At 48.4% G+C, this 18,310-nt stretch overlaps 1 protein-coding gene across 3 annotated transcripts in view; it reads right to left on the bottom strand.

Annotated features, from left to right (window-relative positions):
* Positions 1 to 1,322: 1,322 nt before the first annotated feature.
* The window catches only part of USP48 (ubiquitin specific peptidase 48), a 36,048-nt gene continuing 19,060 nt past the window's right edge, over positions 1,323 to 18,310 (bottom strand). For 2 of the 3 annotated variants that reach the window (XM_035118456.2, XM_035118458.2), the window contains 14 exons: positions 18,024 to 18,154; positions 15,954 to 16,022; positions 12,839 to 12,963; positions 11,703 to 11,825; positions 10,524 to 10,585; positions 10,052 to 10,162; positions 9,413 to 9,543; positions 7,967 to 8,073; positions 6,237 to 6,341; positions 5,452 to 5,607; positions 4,865 to 4,990; positions 3,766 to 3,814; positions 3,277 to 3,303; positions 1,323 to 3,167 (listed from right to left, as the gene is read on the bottom strand). In XM_035118456.2, the coding sequence (XP_034974347.1) occupies positions 3,145 to 3,167; positions 3,277 to 3,303; positions 3,766 to 3,814; positions 4,865 to 4,990; positions 5,452 to 5,607; positions 6,237 to 6,341; positions 7,967 to 8,073; positions 9,413 to 9,543; positions 10,052 to 10,162; positions 10,524 to 10,585; positions 11,703 to 11,825; positions 12,839 to 12,963; positions 15,954 to 16,022; positions 18,024 to 18,154 (1,345 nt within the window). In that variant the 3' untranslated portion in view covers positions 1,323 to 3,144. Of the gene's footprint in view, positions 3,168 to 3,276; positions 3,304 to 3,765; positions 3,815 to 4,864; positions 4,991 to 5,451; positions 5,608 to 6,236; positions 6,342 to 7,966; positions 8,074 to 9,412; positions 9,544 to 10,051; positions 10,163 to 10,523; positions 10,586 to 11,702; positions 11,826 to 12,838; positions 12,964 to 15,953; positions 16,023 to 18,023; positions 18,155 to 18,310 lie in introns of those variants that run through there. The other variant, XR_004692764.2, reaches the window with a different exon arrangement.

Raw genomic sequence — 18,310 nt, 5'->3', positions numbered from 1 at the left:
AGTCATCTTATTTTTACTTGCCATTTCGTATTGCATTGTTTAACTAATGTTTTGTAGTTATTTTAAATTTATGTGGAGTGGCCTTATCGGAGTAGATGGAGCAGCCGAGCAATTTCGTTGTTCCCGCAGGGGGGCAATGACAATAAAGATTATCTTATCTTCTCTCTACACCCCTCCTAGGAGTCATTCTTCCTCTACTCAGTTGTGGATACACAACCCAACTGCCTGTCTCCAAGCACTGCAGTCGTCTGCAAGGGATTCTCATACGGGGGAGTTAATGTTGTCAAGACTTCATTGTCACATTCGCAGACATATTTGCAATGCAGTCTTGGTTGCATCATAGGTATACAGGGACATATAATAAGAGGCAGCTGGATCAGGCAAGTGGCCCATCTAGCCCAGCACCATCTTCTCACAGCGGCTGACCCGATATCCCAATGGGGAGAACCCCTGTACGCAGGACCTGAGCACATGCATGCATGCAGAGCACAAGAGCCTGCTCTCCTCCTGTGGCTTCCAGCAAGTAGTCTCCAACCAGAGGCAGAGCATAGCCATTAAAGTCATCTAGGTTGGTGGCCATCACTGCTTCCTGTGGCAGGGAGTTCCATAGTTTACACTGCGTGGGCAGTTACTTTATCTGTCCTGAATCCTTCAATATTCAGCTCTGTTGGATGTCCATGAATTATGTTATGAGAGAGGGAGAAAAACTCTTTATCTATCCACTTTATTTTCTCTATCTACTCTCTCTCTCTCTAGGCCGTGCATAATTTTATAAACTTCTATCATATTGCCTCTTACTCCGTCTTTTCTCTAAACTAAAAGGTCCAAAATGTTGCAACCTTTCCTCTTAGGGCTGTCGCTCCCTTCCCTTGACCATTTGGGGTGCGCTTTTCTGAACAATATACTATTTCAAAAAGCTAGCCTGCCGTTTCTTGGAGAAGGCAGCTCACACTTAACTCACTATTAGGCTTTGCGACTTTTATTCCAATGTTAACAAAACCACAACTTAAGTGTGCTAAATTCTGTCAGCGAGCAATGCCTGAGGCTACCTCATAAATCCTCTGGTAGTGTGTGTGTGTGTGTGTGTGTAATAAATGCATTCAATGACAATGGGAAAAAACCAAGCAGGGAAGTTGTAGCTTCACCTTAAGCATCACCGGTGTGTCTTCACGTGAGATACGAGTCAAGCCAGCACAATCAACAGTGTGTGTGTGTGTGTGTGTGTGTGGCTCTTAAACCTCAATTTTAAAAGAAAAACAGAAAGAAGTTGTCATGACTGGTTGATAAGGAATCTATAAAAGAAAATACCTCAAGCAAGCAAGTGGAAAAAACACACACGCTTTATATGCAATACAGTACAAATAAGGTAAGACTGACCATGTGGACACACTTTTAATAAGGCTCTGAAAACTAGTCCAAAAACATGTTGCAAGTGTGGACGAAGAAGAGGGCCCTCCCAAGCATGAGGAGTGAGGCTTGAGCCCATTTCCCCTGTTCAGCTGCGACCGGCAGAAATGGTGGTTTGGTACAATTTAGGCATCACTCGTGTGTCATTCTCCATCTCTCTCTCTCTCTCACTCACTCAGTATGCACACATATATACAAGCACACAGCATGGTCGATCGGTCTTCCTTGTGAATTAAGACACACTCCGCCCCGCCCCCCCATCAAGGAAATATTACGAAACCCAGAAAGGGGGGGTGGGTAGGTGGTGAGGGAAGTAAGTGGAAAATAAAAATATCAGAACTCCCAGGGGCTAGATGTCCATGCATCGCTGCTTTCCATCTAGAACAATTAAGACCACTTCTGGGCCTGGCTTCTGAAAGGAAGGAGGAGGAGGAGATGGAGATAGAGATGGGGAGAAAGGCAGGCTGCTCTATAAAGCACTCACAACGGCAGACTGAATTATTACTGTTAACTCTTTACCTTGGGAAAGAATAAGATTGTTCAGCGCCACGTTTTGCCTCTTAAAAAGAAAGACCCAGGGCTGTTCACTGGATCCAAAGCCAGCACGAAGGTAGACCCAGAGCTAACCTCAACGCCCCCCACTCCCATAGGCCCCAAGCTGGAAAACCTTGCCAATTCTGCAGGCTCCCTCTCCTGCCTTCCCCGGAACAGCAAATTGAGATAGCATAGTAGGACCGCCAAATTTGCAGCTCTCTGTTACAAAAGGGAAAATGAACTTGCTACACCCTTTCGAAATGCTAAAGCTCCCCCAACGGTTGTGCAGGACCACCATCATTTTTCAAAGCCCTTTTGGATATGTGTCAGAAGGTCTAAGGAAGTGTTTGTGCATTGCCCCCCACCCTGAAAAAAAAGGCAGGCAAGTTTGGGGGGGGGGAGACTCTGCCTCCACCCGCACCAAAGTCTCACTTGAGCCCCTGGGCAACTGGGTCAAGCTGGCATGAAGTCTACAGGGCTGAAAACTGGAGCTTCCTTCCACCAGAGAAAGTGGTCCAAAATAAATCAAGTTATTCCCGAGAATAATTCACTATGATTAATTATCAGGGGCCCATCTTAATATGTTGGAAGTGAAGTCTTAAACAAAAGCAAAACAAAACAAAACAGGAGGGCATTGTTTTTTTTGATAACAGACTGAATAAGTGCCTCTCTCCCCATTCCCACCCCAAAAACCTCAGGCTTTTAGGAAGGGATTTTGCAGGCTGTTCAATCCTGGGGGGGCTTATCTACAAAGTGCCAGAGGAAGCCAAGGGCTACTGGAAACAGAAAACCCTGCAAGTTCCCAAAAGACCTCTGCCAGGGAGCCGAACACCTGCCTCGCTGAAAGAGCAGATCCAGAAATGAAGGTCGCAGGAGGGGAGGTGGGGAAGGTCTGGTGCTGCAGCAAGCTGGCCCTTCTTCATCTGCAGGGGGGAAACGGAGAGGTGCAGCCTTGAAACTGCTCAACGCTAGGCCGCCGGAAGCTCTCCTTGGAAGAACAGCTCTTTCTCTCTCTCTCTCCTGCAGCACAAGTGTGTGTGGGGGCCCAAGGCCCTTCAGAATGGAGTCCCACCTCCAGGAAGGGGGCTAGACGGCTGGCTGGTCTTTTTGAAGTCCACCTTTCTTGGAATGCCCAGCCAGAGCCCAAACTCATCTCCGTACACCCCAGTTACTTCTGCTGCTGGCGCAGTTGTCGAAAAAACATTAGTGTCCAAGGAGACCGGTACCTGGAGAGTAAATGGAAGGGGGAGGGTTGGGGGGGGGGAAAGCTTAGAAGAGAGCAAAACCTGGTGGCAGGTAAAAATAAGGCTGGAGGGAAGAGAAAACAAAGCCTACCTTTAAATCCCTCTTCGGGCATACAGACTGCAAAGGAAAGCAAGCAGGTCAAGGCACATTCTGAGGTGTGGAGGTTAGGGTCAGAGGAAGCTGCCTTGTACAGAGTTAGACCCTTGGCCCTTCTAGTTCAATACTGCTTACAGTGGCTCTCCAGTTTTTCAGGCAGCGAGACTCAGTCCCAACTGGAGATGCTGACTGAATGCTGGGTACTTCGACATGCCAAGCAGATGCTCTACTGAGCTACAGCTCCCCACAAGCTTCAACAAAGCCTTCTTGGCAGCTTTCCCTGGCACTTGGAGGTGGGTGGGGGGCGGCAGCCAGGGTCTCGTTCCCACCCCCACCCCCTGACAACTATGTGAGTCAGCCTCAGACTGGACCCTTTGCTCCAGTTACCACCTCCTGCCTCCCCGCTCCAAGAGGTAAAAATGACCGGACAGGAAGAACCAGGGATTATTCCAGAGAAGCGTGTGTGTGCAAACTTCTCCTTACCTTGCATAACATCATCTATTGCTGCATAGTCCACAATTGGTTCATCTGCCTGTCGGAAGAAGGGAAAAGGGGAGACATGAGAAGAGGAGCCCTGTTAAGCCGATTTGGCTGATGTGCTTTCAAAAGAGAGACAAGGCCTCCTGCTCCATGTCACCAGACGATATTTCCAGGCCAAACACTCCAGATCCAGAATAAAAACAAAAAAACATGATGGTTTGTCCCCTTTTGGGAACCTGGCCTGAACTGTTCACAGCTGTGGCAATGAGGGCTTTAGGGTAGCTGATCCCTATGGACTTTTTTTTACAAAAGTGTCTGCAAAAGCTTCAGACAGGAAAGGGGCTGGTCCGCTTATTATCTCTGTCAAAGGGAGTTGCAGAAGTTGACCACCAGCCAGCCATCTTTTCCTCCCAGAAGTCAAAACCAGCACTTACTTTCAGTGGCTCTTCTTCAACCATTGTTTTTTTGCCTTGAAGTTGAAGGAGATCAAGGCAGCCCAAAGATCCAAATGAGTTACAGACCGGGGCGGGCGGCGGGGATGACGAGTTAAGGTAGTGTGTTCTTGGCTTCCTTTTTGCAGGGGAAGGGGGGAATCTGAACCCCGGCCAAAATAAGGGCTCAGGCAGGCACTATGACCAGTCAGGGATGGATGGATGAATGCAGGAAGGGGTGACCCCCAAAGTGTTGTTGGTCCCATCAGCCCCTGCTCAGCCAACATGAAAGCATACAAACAATCCTGCTGGATGAAGCCAATTGTCCATTTTGCCCAGTCTCCTGTTCTCTCAATGGCCAACCAGATGCCCCAATGGGAACCATATAAGCAGAACCCGAGTGCAACAGAAACTCTCTCCTCCTGTGATTCCCAGTAACTAATATTCTGAAGCACTGCTGCCTCCGACAGTTGAGACAGAGCATTGCTATTGTGGATAGTAGCCATTGATATGGTCCCTGCCCCTGAACTTCCTGGTGAAAAGTAGGTAGGCTGGAAATTTTGGCACAGAGAGAGCCAGACTGCATTGCAGCACACAACCACTGGCCTTGCTACAAATATCTTGGGTGGAAGGAGAGCCACACCTACTGGCAAGCCACTCTCCTGGCTTACCTTTAATAAAACAACGGACTCCGGAGTGACTCCGAGGCTGCCAAGCGTTGCCGAGTCGTCGGTGAGGATCGCCCCATCAATCGACAGGTTCTGGTCGAAAGGAGCAACGGAGAAGGCGTGCATGATCTGTGTGCCAAAATGAGGTGCAGGATGCGCAACCGTTGCGGGCAGCAAAACAAACACAGGTGGCTTTTAAGAAATACAACACCCAAGTGCTTCTCCTCACGGCAAAAAGTTGAGGCATGCTGCTTCCTCCGCTTCTCTCCCTCTCTTGCCCCTTTCAGCCCCAACCCACATCCAAAGGGGGAAGGATACAATATCTTAAAATAAGATCACTGATCTTAAGAGAGTGATCAGAGAACCAGCAAGGTGAGCATCACCCTTTCTCTCTTCAGGGATGCTTTAGCTGGGATTCCTGCATTGCAGGGGGTTGGACGAGATGACCCTTGGGGGTCACTTCCAACTCTACAGTTCTATGATTCTACAGATTCCCAAGTACAGCTTTGGGGGAGGAAGGAGGCCTCCCCACACCGACCGCCAGGACTCAGGCAAGCCACCTCCAGGGCTCAGGGCAAAGTCCGCCTCACCTGAATTTTCAGGTCTTTCAACGTCTGGTTCGCCGACACCAGGAGGGCTTTCTCCCCGCGGACCTTCCTGTGCCGCGTGCTCCGGCGGATCCCCTGCTTTTGGTAAACTATGTAGTTTGGGTGCGCCATTTTTTGCCGTTTCGTGTTGCTGTTGGCCTGGAAGCAGGAAGGCGGCTCATTGGACTCGTCTGCCAGAGGGGCAGGTTTGTTTCTTGACTTAGCAAACAAAATCCCTACCCCCCCCATGTTCCTATCTAAGAGGCTCTAATGAACTGCAATACCAGACCTGGGGAACCTGTGCGTTTCACCCTTGGGATTCTGTCGGACTTCAGCCAGCCAGAATTGGCCACACATTTTTAAGAACTGAAGAGCCCTGCGGCTGGATCCGGACAAAGCGGACCCAGCTAGTCCAGCCTCCTGTTCTCACAGTTGCCAACCAGGTGCCCATTATGGGAAGCTGGGAAGCAGGACCCAAGCACAAGAGCCCTCTCCCATCCTGTGGTTTCCAGCAACTGGTTTGACTGTGGAGGCAGGGCAGAGCCAATTCTCTTTAAAGCCACGTAAGTTGGTGGTCATCCCTGCCTCCTGTGGGAGAGAGTTCCGCAGCTTAAGCACAGGCTTTTAAGTCTGGCCTCAAATCGTGTGCTTTGACCACTTGGCTTTCAGCGGTTCCAGGGTGCAGAGATGAGGAGCGAGTTCACAATCCACAGAGGCCCAGGAAGAGGAGGAGGAGAGGAGGAGAAACAAATGATCTCAAAACAAAAAAATGGTGACCAAGGACATACCTGGTTAAAATCTGGATCCTGTTCCCCTTCCAGACGGGCCTCCTCTCGCTCCTCCTCTGCCTCGGAGCTGCTCATGTTCAGATCTGGGGCGGCGTCCTTCATGACCTGGATATGACATCAGACGCAGGGGGGAAACAAAGGAAAGGATAACAGCACACCTGTGAGTCGTCTTTAGAAAAAAGGAAAAGGCACCCAAAGTCAGAGGTTGTCAGGAGGTCACCGCAGCCACAGAAGGCTCAAAAACATGCGAGTTGTGTCATAAGGCTGCTGGTAGATGCTGGTCTCTACCTCGAGATTGGGCAGGGAGAAATCTGTGTGTGTATTTGAGTATATGTCTGAGTCTCTCTCTCTGTGTGTGTGTCTGAATGAAATAGAAAGGATGTATGTATTTGACTACAGAATTTGAAGCCTAATCAGCTTTGGGGACTTGCTTTGAGATAAGATCTTGCAACACCAAAGCCCCACAGGTGCACCAGCAATGGCCTGTTTACCCAAATTGACTGCTTTGCTATTCCCCTCCATTGCGTCCACTGACGCTGTCTTTCAATTCTCTCGCCACTCCCCAGGTGTCAAAAATAGAGGACACAAACGGCACGGAAGCCTAGATCGGATCTTCCCTGCCAAGAGCAACCCTTGGCAAGAACCAGCCCAATTGCAGCCATTCCGTTATGCTGGCCAAGGTGATGCAGTCTGCCCTTCAACATGCTCTGTTCCCCGACACAAATAAACCCCTCTGCCCTTACGACTTTTGCAACAGCAGCAGCAGCTGCAGAGGAAGAGGATCCTGCATGCAGCCTCTCCAGAAACCTGCTCAACAGGATCTTGTGACCTTCCCACACTAGGACTTAATATTCTGCTGTGATCAGCTGGTTCCCAGCACCCTGGCGGAAACACCAGGACATATGTCAGCAGAGGAGAGCCATCATGAATTCCTGGGGTGGGTGGGCATCTTTCCGCAGCTCCCTGAAGTTCCCCCCAGGACCATATAAAGCTGGGAAACGGTTGAGGCTCAGTGTCCCAGGTTCAATCTCTAATCTCAATCTCCCACTGAGGCTGGGAAAGACCCCGGAGTCATTGCTGCCAGTCAGTGTAGACAATGATGACCTAGATGACCCCAACGATCTGGTTCAGCATAAGGTATAAGGAAATTTCCTATTCAAACCAGGCCTTTACTCAGAACCATGAGGACTAGAAATCTGGCTTTGTTTATGAGAGAAGGAGCAGCTGCTTTGCGTGCAGAAGGCCCCAGAGAAAACTCTTCCCACGTTCCTATACCTTAGAGACTCCATCTCCAACCAGGGAAGCACACAATATTGACAAGCACCTTTCGTTTCCTTCCCCCTGCTCCCCTGCTCAGCTGTTCAGAGATATATTGCCATTGGCCATGGAGGTTCCATTGCAGCTCAACAGTCCCTCCCCAACGTTTCACCTAAGAAGTTCTTGAAGTCCTTAGGCTGGTGGCCCTGACAGGATTGCACTGTAACAGAGAACTCAATGAAGGCTGGGATATCTCAGTTGGTAATGCATGAGACTCTTAATCTCAGGTTTCTGCATTGCAGGGGGTCAGGGGGTTGGACTAGACTAGAGGATCCTTGTGGTCCCTTCCAACTCTATGATTCTTTGAAGTCAGAGAAGGAGGGGAGGATTAGGCCAGAACTGACTAGAAAGCAAAGAGAGAGAGAAAGCACACAGGAGAATACGCAGGGGTCTGGTGGACAGAGCCTCTCTACCTTTTTGTTGTCCACCACTTTCCGCACGTAGATGGTGGCCTGGGCATACTCCCTCAGGTCCCTCTGCTGCTGGCACAAGAGCCCTTCTCTGCATTCTGAGCACAGCTCTGAAAAGTCAGGGAGCAAAGAAAGGAGAAAGGCTGATGAACTACCAGCGGGGTCTGTTTCTACAAAGACCAAGCACTTTGGGTAATGTCACTAACCCAAGAAAAACCATAAGCCTTTATTTACTTACAAAAAAAGAGTACAGATCTTTCAGAGGTTATGTTCATTTCTTCTTCATGTAATTCCTTTTATTTTTCTTTTGATAAAGTAATAACCATAAATAAATAAGAATAAAAATGTGCACCCCACCACCGAGACCATTCCATTGTAACTATCCAACCTCCCAAAATTTCAACACCATGGTTTGACCCCTTTCCATTTTAACAGTACAAACACCTTCCATAATTTCTCCTGCATATTCCCCATCTTACCTTAATGGCACATGCTAATTTATCATTAATAGCTACATCCCACACCTCTTTATACCATTCATCTATTTTATATTCAGCTTGCCCTTCCACTTCCTGGTTATCATAATTCGTGTAGGTGTCAATAAATTTGTGAGCAAGTCCTTCATAGCCTAAGAACCTTCTACTCCATCGTGAGTTGATAATAATGCTACCTCAATATAGCTTACAACACAGAGCAATGCCAAAATCCTACAGCATACAGTATATTCTGGATTTTATAAATTCATATTCATATTATTATCATCCATTACCATTTGATTCCTTTAATAAAGGAAGCAGAAAAACAACCAATAACGAAATAGCTGCAATAACAGGAAACCAGCATATTATAATATACCTGGTTCAAATCTGAAATGGGTTTTGGGTACGTACAGAAATCCCTTTATGGTGTCTTGCCATCCTGTATTTCATCAATTCTGAATTTGCTTTTAATTATACTTTTTGTATTTTCAGTCACACCCAAAGCTCAATGAAAAATCACTATGAAAAATAAAATTCTAAAGCTGCTAGAAATTTTACCAAAAAAACCCCCGCTTGCAGCTTATATGCGAAATAGGAACCAGCCGCAAAATATATATACTCTGGCTCTACAGAAAAGTCTTTGTTCCATCTCCAAAGCGCAGGGGTTAGGTGGGAGAAGCTGTCATCTTTGAAGCACAGCAGCTGCCTGAAATAATTTTTGGCCCAACGCTCACATAATGCAAGTTAATAGTCTTGTGCAAAACCTCAGCATGGAACACAGCCCAGGCAGTCGGGCATGTCTGCAGGTCATCTAAAAATAAAAGTGGAATACCTGAGCTTGCAGCCACCTGCAGAAAGAAGCAAATGCCAGCACCGAGTGGGGAGAGCAGAACGTAGTGTGGAGTTTGCACAAGCCAGTGATTTCTTTTTGGAGGTGGGGGAGACAGAGGAAACTTGCTTGCTTACTCACCAGGTTCGGTGATGAAGAGCGGTGCTTCGGGGCTGGCGTCCGTGGGCTGCCTCCGGATGACTCGAATGGCATAGTCCACCACGAACAGCTTTTGGATCTTCTCCCACTCGCTGGGCCATATCAGAGCTATACTGTGCAAAGAAGGAGAACATGCTGCCTAACTTGGAAATGGGAGGGCGGCCTCCCTCTTCCCGCAACACTCCAGACCACGTGCATTGAAAGCAGCAGAGAAGGGGATCCCAGTTAAAGAAGTGCTTTTGAAAAGCCTCAGCATACACCACCCCAGTTGGTTGAATGAATGCAAGCTGCTTGCTCACGTGAGCCTTCATTCCAGAGGTGGCTGCTTGCTATTTAAATTTATTCAGAATCACAAGGACTAGAAACTTGCTTTGTTCTTAAGATCGGCGGCAGAGAACCTGCCTCGCAGGTCCCAGGTTCTATTCCACGCAGCATCTGCATGTAGGGGCTGGGGGAGGAAAGTCCCTGCCTTAGACCCTGGATAACCCTGCCTGCCAGTGCAGAGAATACCAAGCTAGACAGGCCAAGGGATGTGACTCGGTAGAGATGTCAGCTTCCTGCACCCCCGCAAAAAAAAAAAAAAACTGAAAAAGATGCAACTACTGAACGGAAGCAACTCACAGTTTAGAATCGTCTTTGGTCATGGAGGCAAACGTGAACATCAGGCCGCCATGTGGACAGAGAAGATCCCGGTTCCCGACCGAGGAGACGGGGCTGCAACGTGTAGGCCGCCTGGTTGAAGGTCAGAAGAAGAGGCAGAGATGGCAGGCATTGCATATCAAAAGCCATTCTGACAAGCAAGAAAGTAGGTTTGCTGCTTTCAATTTATTTTAACCAGGCCAGAAAGAGGGAGAACATGTCAGGTGGAAGCAGAGTAGCCTTCCAACTCTAATAAAAGGGGGAAGGGTCTCTAAGCTTAGTGGCAGAGCCCCTGTTTGCATGCAGAAGGCCTCTGTTTTCAAGGACTAGGAAGGGAGATCCAGGGCTATGAAACAGAAGCTGTTTCACCCACTAGTCATAATGGCACCTGGCTGGCCATGTGGGCCTTTGGTCCAGGGCAGCAGCCAGACTCACTCTCCCTTTGCCTTCTCACCTCACGAATTTCCTCCATTCTTCCATGAAGAACTTTGAGACGACGTACAGCTCATCTACCTCCTGAAAGACAGTTTGCCAACTTTTGTGAAATTCAGACTTTCAGAGAGTTCCTTGTTCCCCCGCAGAACATTATGTGGAGTGCATGAAAAGAGGAAGACTTAAGGGCTGCTTCCACTAGCAGCCTTTCCCCCGCCGATTTAAAGTTCTGCCCACGAAACCATTGGTTAAAAGTTGCTGCCCAGAGGAAAGTTTTCAGAAAAAGCCAAGCATCACTGATCAGACTTCCTGAGTAGGATGTAAACAATCACTTGTAACCACGGCCTGTAGTTTGGCTTTTGGCTTTCAGCACAAAAACAAAACAAAACCATACAATAAAAAAACCACGTTATAAAACAGAACTCAGTTAACCATTATGGAAGGATGACTTCTTAATTGCCTGCATTGGCCTGGCAGGATAGAAGTGGTTTCAGCAGGTGTTTAAAAGTGGACACAGGAGGCAGAAGGCACCCGCTGGATTCTCTAGAGCCAGAGAGTTCCACAGGACTGGGCTGATATGTCTGCTCTGAGTATGGCTGGCGACAGAAACAATCCATCATCTATCAGTCGCCATCATGAAAGCACTTAAGAGACTTTTGATGATGAAGCAGTCTACATACAACATATATATGTGTGTAAATGGTAAAGGGCCCCTGACAGTTAAGTCCAGTCTCAAACGACTCAGGGGTTGCGGCACTCATCTCGCTTTACAGTACTGGCCGAGGGAGCAGACGTTTGTCCGCAGACAGTTTTTCCGGGTCATGTGGCCAGCATGACTAAGCTGCTTCTGGCAAATCCAGAGCAGCGCACGGAAACGCCGTTCACCTTCCCACCAGAGCGGTACCTATTTATCTACTTGCACTTTGAACTGCTAGGTTTCGAACTGCTAGGTTGGCAGAAGCTGGGACCGAACAATGGGAGCTCACCCCGTCGCGGGGATTCGAACCGCTGACCTTCCGATCGGCAAGCCCTCGGCTCAGTGGTTTACACCACAGCGCTACCCACATCCCTATATACATGTGTACACACATACATTGACAAGAAGGCGTCCATAAGTAACCTCTGCCCCTGCAACTATGAGCACTCATTTTGAGACACACAAGCACCCCACCCTGCTACCATGAATTCCTGGTCTTCCTACCTCTGGCCAGCTGCTGAGGCAAGGCCGGTTTTTGTCCTGGAAGAGGTTTGGGAGAGATGCCTTCTGCTCGCCAGCCATCATTTTGTGGAGGGCCTCATTCTCTTCCCCTTCCCGTTCCAGAATCTGCAGAAAAACACACATGGGAGTCACTCTCCATCCTGATCGAAAAAAAGGGGGGGGAGCTATGTTTTTGCTTTACATCATTGACTCCCAAACTTTTTTTGGGGGGGGTCCCTAGTTCCATAAACTCATCCCCAGTGCTACCTACCCTATAAAAAGTCATTACTCAGAACAGCAGTTGCCACGACCCGCTAAGGAACAATTACTGTAATTGCACATTCTTTCAAAATCCAGTTAAAACTATTTCGTTTAAGGAAATCAACAAAACTGATGGACTTGCTCCAGAGATACCAGTCCAATAGTCATATTCATAGCCAACATATCCTTGCTGCGCCCTTGCCTCTCGCTGACCCCCTAGAAAATCCCAGCACCCCCAAAGAGGTGGTACTACCCACTTTGGGAAGCGCTGCTTTGAAGTCAAGGGTTGTGGCAACGGTGTCTGCGATTCTGGAGCAGTCTTAGGAAATATTCAGCTAGGTTGAGTCAATGACTCAGTTTAAGTTAGTTTCTTATGCTCACATCTAAATCAGCACTTGCTTTATTTCTAAGCACCATAGTTTAGTGGCAGAGCACTTGCAGATGGCCTGAGGTTCAGTCCCTGGCATCTCCAGGGACGAAAGCCCCGGATACTGCCAGTGAGTGTTGACAATACTGAGGTAGATGAACCAATGAGTCTGGTTAGGGCTGCTTCCTACATAGCACAAACAGACCCAGCACTGTCTTGCAGGCATTGTCACTCACTCTCTCTCTCACACACACCCCAGGGCCCATTTGCCTGCAAAATGTCCCAGTGTTTGGGTTTCTGGGGCATTCTCAGACACAGATCACACTCTGTCTGAGGCGGGGGAAAGGAAACCAGACACCTTATAGAATCACAGAATTGTGAAGTTGGCAGGGACCCCAGGGTCATCTAGTCCAACCCCCTGCAATGCTGGACTCTCAACTAAAGCATCCATGGCAGGTGGCCGGCCGTCCAGCCTCTCCTTAAAAACCTCCAACGAAGAGGAGTCTGCCACCTTGCACTGAGAACAGGAGTCTTTGCTGTTTGGGAACTCAGGAGCATTCCGGAAGTAGCGCTGCAGCTTCTCCCAGGCCTCTCCGGAGACCACCCTCCTCTCGTTCTCCGATATGCACAGGTTGCCTGCGGGAGGGGAGAAAACCGCCAGAGAAATGCAGTTGACTCGAGCAAAAAGAGGCACATTTCAATTCAACCCCCCCCCTTTTAAACTCCCCTGAGTCAGCCGCCAAACGGGAGTCCGAAGGAGCCAAATGGTCCCCCAATGGACGTTGCTTTTTATTTTGGAACAATTGTGAGGTTCCCTTTAGAGCAGCTTTCGGGTGCATGCTTCCTGGCTCATGGAACTGGCAGGAAATCCCGGGGTGGGTGGGTGAGAACACTTCAGGTCCAAATTGCTCCATTCAAAGACCAAGCACCCTGAAGACCAGTTTTCAAAGCATTAACCCTTCCCCACACGTTTTTTGACAAGTCTGCCAGGAGGAGGAATAGTTGTGGGGCAGGAGAGGAACATTCTGTGGAGAAGGACCATGGGTTCAAGTAGGAGAGCAGAAGGCCCCACGTTCAATCCCCAATGGCAGCAACTCCAGGTGGCCTGAGAAAGATTCCCTGTCTGAAAACCTGGAGAAGCTGCTATCTGTCAGTGTAGACAAATGTTTCCCAACCCAGATTTCCAGTTGTTTCCAGACTACAATTCCCATCATCCCTGATAGCTGGGGCTGAGGGGAGCTGCTGTCCAAAAACAGCTGGAGACCCAAGTTTGGAGAACACTGGCACAGACAAAGAAAGCTTGTTTTGCTCCTTTAAGAACCAGTCCTTTCTCAGTACCACAGGGGACTGTAATCTTCCTTTGGAAAGCTTTCCTGCCTGAAACCCATGAGAAGCTGCTGCCGGTCTGTGTAGACAACAGTCGGCTAAGATGGGCCAATGGTCTGATTCAGTATAAGGCTGCTCCTTGTGGTTTTTAAGGGAAAGTAGCGCTAAAGCAGAAAGCCGGGGCCATCTAACAAAGTTGGGATTTAGGACATTCAAGACAGATGAAAGGAAGGCCTTCTCACACACCAAGTAAGTTCACTATGGAACTCACTGCCGCAAGATGCCATGATGGCCACCAACTTGGATGGCTTATAAATCAGAGGATCGGGCAAATTCATGGAGGATAGGGCTATCAATGGCTGCCAACCATCCCCAAATGGGCCCTCCATATGTTTTGGGACTACAACTCCCATCATCCCTAGCTAACAGGACTACTGGTCAGGGATGATGGGAGTTGTAGTCCCAAAACATATGGAGGGGAGTTTGGGGGTGCCTGGGCTATGCTCTGCCCATTGCAGCCAGAGGCATCAATGCTTCTGAATGCCAGCTCCTGGAAACCACACAGGAGGGGAGAGTTGCTCTTGTGGCTCAGGGGTCCTGCTTGTAAGCTTCCCAGAATGGGCATTTGTTTGGCCACTGCGTGAGAACAGGATGCTGGACTAGATGCCCCCCCCTTTGGCCTGATCCAGCCTATTCCTAGGTATCCCTTGCCACCCTGCTCTTATTCTAACCAGAAAACACATCAGCATCCGAGGCTCACAGAGGAAGGAACCACCACATGAAGCCGCTGGATGCAAGCCAGGACCAGCCTCCCCCTCTTCCTGCCCCCCAGGACTGAGGACTCCTTGCAGAGCACACCTATTCCTGCCTCCGTTGCAGAGCAGGGAGCCTGCAAAAAAAAAAGGCCCATTGCACATTAATAATTTGCTACGTGCTTGGTAAGGAGCCGCATCATCTCAAGAAGGCCTTCCACTTTCCAGCACAGCTCCTTTCTGTGCAGTCTCTAAGGTTACAGGGCAATTAGGGAGACGTAGCTGGCAATTAAGGCGGAGGAGGAGAATATGCTTTTGTTTTACCTCCTGCTCCAGGGGCGACCTAAGCATCAGGAAACGGGAGCCAACGCAGTCGCTGAACCTGCAATTGCTTGAGATCCAGGAGAGGAGCACACTAAGGGCTTCCTTAGGGTTCGCTAATTGCCAGAAGCAATGGCATATGCGGAGGCAAGCACATGCGCCTTGACTTCTTAAGCAAATTACCTTTCTGAAGGGTATCCTCCAGAACAAACACTCGCACTGAGGTTATGTCTTGTTCAACACAACCCAGCTATAAAAGCGGTAAGGGAGTAGGAGGCCTTTGTGTGTGAGATTCTCTCATTTTAGAGCCACAGAAAATGGCCTGGGCACTCACGAACCTCCCTGGGTGCTAGCATCCTTGGGGGGCAGCACCTTCTCTCAAAAGAACATGAGCCTTCTGGATCCGGCCAGTGGCCCATCTAGTCCAGCATCCTGTTCTCGCAGTGGCCAACCAGTTGCCTGCGGGGAAACCAGCTCACAAGACTGGAGCGCAATAGCACTCTCCCCTCCTGCGGTCTACAGCAACAGGAGCACTGCTGCCTCCAACGAAGGTAGCAGAGGTGAGCCATCATGGCCTTGAACCTGTCTAATCCGATCTGGGTCTTATCAGTAGAATCCAGGTTTCTGCATTCCTGGTGTCAGGGGGAGGGGGCAGCCCAGGATGCAAACTGGAAGTCCTTGCACTCCTTTCTGAACACTAAGAATCGGCTCACTCACTCCCCACCCTGCTGAAACACATGGGTATTTTAGGGAGGCCTGTTTTACCCTTATAGGAAAGCCCTGGAGATTTCCTACCCCGCTGGAAACTGTTGTTGTATTGGACTAAGTAGGGTGTAGCGGTTCAAGCAGTGGGGCTAGAAATAGGGAAGGGCCTAAGGTTCAAGTTTGCACCTAGCCGTAGGAAAGCTCACTGTGTTTCCTTGGGGCAGTCTCTTTCTTTCAACCACGCCTGCCTTGCAGGGCTGTTGTGATGAGAACATTGCAAAGAGGTGGCTGGAGAACGAGGAAAGGTAGGAAATAAATACAGTACATAGTGGGGCATATATGTTTGCTGAAATTTCAGCAGCTGGAACATGCTTTGTATTTTTTATTTTAGAAGTGGGGTTTTTTTTATTGCATTTTCATGCTGTCCACTGCTCTGCGCTCCCATCAGAGTAAGGGCAGTACAGAAATGGAATCAGTTAGTCAAACAGACATTGGAAAAGCAGCCCCGGCCCCACCCCTCACCATGGGGGCAGATGATGTCCTCGTTGAACTTCAGGTCTTCTTCCTCCCGCTTCTCGGAGACAGATTCATCTGGAAAGCAAGGAGAGGATGCCACAGAGTGAGAACAGAAGGGGGAAAAAACAGGCCTCTTCTGCAATGGCTCCATTTGTGGGATGCTTTTCCTAGAGAGGTTTGCCTGCCTCCTTCATTACAGATATTTAGTTTCCAGGTGAAAACATCCCTCTTCAAACATGCCTTCGGGCTGTTTGAAGGCCTTTTATTGCTGGGTTTGTTTTTTTACTGTTTTTTATTATTCTTATGCATTTTGTGTTTTTATGTTGTAAATCGCCCTGTGATCTTCAGATGAAGGGCAATATATAAATTTAATTAACAACAACAAGCCACAGGAGATGCTGAGGTTTATATTACTGTGTGTTCCCAACGGCCTCCTCAGGTGCAAGGAATGGAATCAGGTGAACAGGGTTTGCTTCCTGGCATTTAGAGGCACTTGCCACACAACTCCCAAGACACAGGTTGGCCACTCAACTGCTCCTGTCTCTGAACTGTCTCTACTCCAGCTGGTCATTTTAAGAACCGCCGTTTTGGTGCCGCTGGTTCGCGCATTTCCCCTTTTCCCTCCCTGTCCCTTTCTCCTTTTGTGCTGTGTCTTTTAGAGTGTACTTGTGATGCTGAGGACCAACTTGTTTGTTATCAGTCTGGTGAAAGAGGTGAAGAGATTTGATATACGCATCAGAGGACCGATCAAGGAACTGACTTTACAATCCTATTTAGGCCATGCCTAAGAACCGTAGTTTGTTTTTGTTTCTTTCCATAAAATTTTTACTGAAACTTTTTCATTGTAAAAAACCAAACTGAATAAAAATTAAAAAGAGGAGGGACGAAAGGAAGGAAGGAAAAAAATATATACAGAGTCCTCTCTCAAAGGTAGATTTTTTTATTTATTTAAGGCTGATCTAAATGAAAACAAAGAGAGAAAAATAAAATAAAGTCCTCTCTCAAAGGCTGATCTTAACTCTTCTGTCACATAGAAAGGGGGGGAAGCACTAAGTAAAACTAATTGCTGGACAACAATGCTTAGAGTGTTGGGACTATGACCAGGGGAGAGACCACACTTAAATCCATAACTTGGCCATGGAACTCACTGGGCGGGACCTTGAGCCATTTGCTGCCACTCAGCCTAACTTACCTCCCAGGGCTGCTGGGAGGATAAAATGAGGACAGCGTGGGGAGAACCATGTATGGCACCTTGAAGCTCCTCACAGAAAAGGGTGGGATATAAATGCAATAAAATAAATACAGTAGGCCTACAGCTTACACTGGGGTTTCATTCTAGGGATCTGTGCTCAAAGGAAAAATTAGGCAAAGTCAGAATGACCCCTGGAACCGCCCCTGCGGCCTCAGATCTTGCGAGGTTTCTTAACTGTTCTGCAAGATATTGCCGGAACATATCGCAGGGCCTTGTGCGATTGTCCAAGAGCCCTGTAAAGCAAGGTGCAGGACTTGAAAAGCTGCTTCTTGCAAAGGAAAATCCTTTGGGGGGTGGCTCTGCAAGATCTCGCAAGAGCTTCCAGAGCCCAGTAAGCAAGGGTCTCCACTTTCTATTTATTTATTTGCAATCTGCCCAAAGTTGCAATAAAATAAGAATATGTGTTAACTTGTGGGCCTAGTGTAAATAATAATTCATAGAATTACAAAGTTGGAAAGGACCACGAGGATCATCTAAGTCCAACTCTCTGTAGCTCAGGAATCTTCCACCCAAAATGGGGCTTGAACCCATGACCCTGTGATTTAGAGTTTCATGCTCTACCAATAATAATAATGCTTCGTCTTTGAGGGGTTCCACATTCCAAATTTCACCAGCTCAAGGGTACAGGATCAGCTGTGGAGCCCATTGTGCGCTGAGGCCCTTCAGGCAAACCCTTTCCTCGGGATTTAACAGCATCCGAGTCCAGCCATCATCCCATTGCGATGGGAAGGCAGGCAGGACTTTGCCCCAATGCTAGGCAGGGAGGCTGCAAAGACGTGTGTGTATGTATAAGGGGAAGTGGGGAGGCAGAGACAGGAGGCTACCTTTGCTTTTGGCATCACCGTTCATCCTGCCGTTGCTCTGATCGGCATCCTCGTCTGGGTCATCCAGCTGCTCCAGGGCCAGCTGGCGCCAACTCCGCAATGACGATTTCCCAACCCAAAACCCGTCGTTCCTGAAAGGAGACAAAGAGGCAACTCACTGTGCAGATCTGTTTATTTTTCTTTAGTACAAACTTCATTGAAAAAATTAAAACAATTACCAAGCACAAAGTGTTCAAGCACATATGCAGTCACCCATGTGACGCCAAAACAGACTTAGGAAATCTTTT

Source organism: Zootoca vivipara, chromosome 6 (genome assembly GCF_963506605.1).
Source record: "Zootoca vivipara chromosome 6, rZooViv1.1, whole genome shotgun sequence".
Lineage (NCBI taxonomy): Eukaryota > Metazoa > Chordata > Lepidosauria > Squamata > Lacertidae > Zootoca > Zootoca vivipara.
This window is presented reverse-complemented; position numbering and strand designations above follow the sequence as displayed.